The sequence below is a fragment of the Hipposideros armiger genome, unplaced genomic scaffold, assembly GCF_001890085.2.
Source record: "Hipposideros armiger isolate ML-2016 unplaced genomic scaffold, ASM189008v1 scaffold_3266, whole genome shotgun sequence".
NCBI classification, from domain to species: Eukaryota; Metazoa; Chordata; class Mammalia; order Chiroptera; family Hipposideridae; genus Hipposideros; species Hipposideros armiger.
The window spans coordinates 17-3,640 of record NW_017734533.1 but is presented as its reverse complement, the minus strand read 5'-3'; the positions used below and the strand labels follow the sequence as shown (position 1 = coordinate 3,640).

At 42.4% G+C, this 3,624-nt stretch overlaps 1 protein-coding gene across 1 annotated transcript; it reads right to left on the bottom strand.

Annotated features, from left to right (window-relative positions):
* Nucleotides 1–1,473: 1,473 nt before the first annotated feature.
* Nucleotides 1,474–2,076, bottom strand: LOC109378757 (NF-kappa-B-activating protein-like). The gene has a single exon (XM_019635044.1). It carries the CDS (start codon nt 1,943–1,945, stop codon nt 1,556–1,558), a length of 390 nt encoding a protein of 129 aa, XP_019490589.1. The 5' UTR covers nt 1,946–2,076; the 3' UTR covers nt 1,474–1,555.
* Nucleotides 2,077–3,624: the final 1,548 nt, after the last annotated feature.

The following is a 3,624-nucleotide window of genomic DNA, read 5'->3' as shown; positions in this document are numbered from 1 at the left end:
TAATTGGTTTGATTGCTTGAATAAACTATTTTTTTTACTTTTTTATTCAGGGGAAGAGGTATTATAATCATGCAGTCAGATTCAGGTTTCCCACTTGAAGAAACAGGCTAAAAAGGGACATACTTGGAACAGAGCTTGGAATAGTATGCCTGACAGGCTGTAAAGAGCAAGCAGTCAAGTTCTCATCACCTGGCTTCATCTGTACTCTTAAGATACATTATTTATCTTCTAAATGTACAAATGCAAATTTCATCCAAGAAGCTCCAACATCTTTTGATGAGGATTGCCTGGTAAGAAGCTGGCTGCTTTTTGATTGACATAGCCCGGGGTAACTTCCTGAAAATTTTAATTTAGGGAGGAAGGTCTCCAACCTACGTAACTCAAGACCATTTTTACTGTTTCTGTTCCTATGCAGGAAAACCTAATAGCTAACACTTAAGGACTATTTATTATGTTCCGGGCACTAAATCATTACAACTCTAAAAGCAGTTGTGCTCATTTTATCCCCTTTTAAATGGTGAAGAAATAAAGCTCAGAGAGGTTATGTAATTTGCCCAAGCTCACACAATTATTAAGTAGCAAAGTAGGGCTTCAAGCTCAGGCAGTGTGATTCTAGAGCCTGTCCTCTTTATTACTATACCGTATGACTTTCCACTTCCTGAAGAAAACCATTCATGGGACATTTCCCAGTTGTTGGAACCTTAACCTTAATGCCTGGAATACTTTTAAATGTCTTGTTTTTTAATACATAGTGTATGTAAAGCACTTAGTAAAGTGCCTGACACATAATTGAACACTCATAAAAGCATTAGGTATTAAGGCTTACACGGCAATAATTATAACACTTTTTCTTTCTCATTCTTAAACTATCCATTTTTCACTCAAATACTCTCATTAGAGGAGACCTGCTCTCACCCTGACCTTATTTTTCATGGTCTAGAGTGGACCACTTAACAAGACCTTTCTCAACATAGCCTTATCTAGCTCAGCAGATCACTTTTCCTACATTCGTTCAATTATCTTGTCTCAGAGGTTTTTCTCCTCTCCAATTTAAAACCCTAAATCTCAACCCTTCGCAACTCGCTACAAAACATTTCCACTTACATATCCTGTTATCATGTCATACCTGTGTGATCATTCAACAAGCCATGGCTGTGTGCCTACAACGGTCTAAGCAGTGTGAATTTTGTGATCGATAAAATAGAGCTCCTCCTTTCTGTGAGATCAGTCTAGTGGGGAATAAAAAACATGCTCACGAATGATAACCACACAACCAAGTAGATGCTATATAATTCCGGTAGGCCATGTCCGCTACAAGCCAGGAGGCAGAAAGGAGTAGCGGGAGACCAGGGCACTGTACAAAGGGGCCCGAGGATGAGTGAAAACCTAGGGAAGAAAAGAGCGAATAAGGCGTTGTAGTGGGTGGACTGAAGGGATGAAAATGGGCGCGAGGCAGGCAGAGAGAGCAAAATGCGAATAGTTAGTAGCGGGATGAACGATAAATCAGACTTGGAAGGCAGGTGGGCTAGAGCAAGAGAAGGTGCATCCGTCTCACTCACTTCTGCCGCAGGCTCTCCTCTCTCTCCTTATCCAGGAGGCTGGGCCAAGGCTTGTCGTTCCCATAGGGGCGTAAGTAGCCGCCATGATAGGCAGACGAGGAGGCAGAAGCGAAGGGGGTGCCCCGCGTCGCAGAGGGCCGCTCTCGAGAGCTTGACCGCGAGCGAGAGCGGTAGGACTGGTTTCGGGAGCCTTGGCTGCAGCCACTCGGCTGATGAATGAGGCCATTCCGATCCCCCGGGCGAGAACAAGAGTGCGAACGAGAGCGGCGTCCCCGCGGGGAGCGAGCGGATTTGCTGGGCTTAGGGCTCTTTGAGGAACTGCGACGCTTCCCCCTGAAGCCCGAGGCCTCTCTCTCCGGGCTGCGCGAACCAGACACCTGAGCCATAAGTGCCGCTGTGTCCCGGAAACCGGGGGAGAAGGGGGCGCTCTCGCGAGCGTGGGAAGATCTCGGTTGCCCTGGGTTCCAGAATAAACCAACCACACCGCAACTAGAGCCTGACAAAACCTTGGAAACTGTTCCGGGTACGTTGGCAAATACTTTCCCCAGACCTAGGTAGTCCTGCGGATGGGACATGATGTGTGTATCGGCATAAACAAGCCGGTAGGGCAACTGGGTCCCTCATACTCCCGGTTCCGAGTGAGCTTGCTCAAGTCTAAGCTGGACTTGCAGCCATGTCCTTTCTTCACCCTAGAATTGAAATACCTGAAGGGAAGTATATCAGGCCACAGGACACTTTTCACCGAGCGGCCCTATGAAGAAAAAAGCCAGTGTAATTATTTAAAGAGGGTGCCAGAAAAATGAATACACTTTTTAAGAATGGAAAAAATGTATTAAAATTATAATACAACTGTTGACTAAAAATATCAAGCCTAAGAGAAAACTTATAAGAATTTATTTGAGTCAAACTGTTGACAATTGCACGGCAACAAAATTTCAACAAAATTTAAATTGGAGAGGAGAAAAACCTCTGAGACAAGATAATTGAACGAATGTAGGAAAAGTGATCTGCTGAGCTAGATAAGGCTATGTTGAGAAAGGTCTTGTTAAGTGGTCCACTCTAGACCATGAAAAATAAGGTCAGGGTGAGAGCAGGTCTCCTCTAATGAGAGTATTTGAGTGAAAAATGGATAGTTTAAGAATGAGAAAGAAAAAGTGTTATAATTATTGCCGTGTAAGCCTTAATACCTAATGCTTTTATGAGTGTTCAATTATGTGTCAGGCACTTTACTAAGTGCTTTACATACACTATGTATTAAAAAACAAGACATTTAAAAGTATTCCAGGCATTAAGGTTAAGGTTCCAACAACTGGGAAATGTCCCATGAATGGTTTTCTTCAGGAAGTGGAAAGTCATACGGTATAGTAATAAAGAGGACAGGCTCTAGAATCACACTGCCTGAGCTTGAAGCCCTACTTTGCTACTTAATAATTGTGTGAGCTTGGGCAAATTACATAACCTCTCTGAGCTTTATTTCTTCACCATTTAAAAGGGGATAAAATGAGCACAACTGCTTTTAGAGTTGTAATGATTTAGTGCCCGGAACATAATAAATAGTCCTTAAGTGTTAGCTATTAGGTTTTCCTGCATAGGAACAGAAACAGTAAAAATGGTCTTGAGTTACGTAGGTTGGAGACCTTCCTCCCTAAATTAAAATTTTCAGGAAGTTACCCCGGGCTATGTCAATCAAAAAGCAGCCAGCTTCTTACCAGGCAATCCTCATCAAAAGATGTTGGAGCTTCTTGGATGAAATTTGCATTTGTACATTTAGAAGATAAATAATGTATCTTAAGAGTACAGATGAAGCCAGGTGATGAGAACTTGACTGCTTGCTCTTTACAGCCTGTCAGGCATACTATTCCAAGCTCTGTTCCAAGTATGTCCCTTTTTAGCCTGTTTCTTCAAGTGGGAAACCTGAATCTGACTGCATGATTATAATACCTCTTCCCCTGAATAAAAAAGTAAAAAAAATAGTTTATTCAAGCAATCAAACCAATTATATTTATTTTGTAAGGGCTTTTAAAAAAGAAATGGAGTCACAAGCAGCTAAACTTAGAGTAATTGA

What these genes read in the sequence shown, in the direction of transcription:
- LOC109378757 (XM_019635044.1), bottom strand. Translation starts at nt 1,945, where the DNA reads ATGGCTCAGGTGTCTGGTTCGCGCAGCCCGGAGAGAGAGGCCTCGGGC.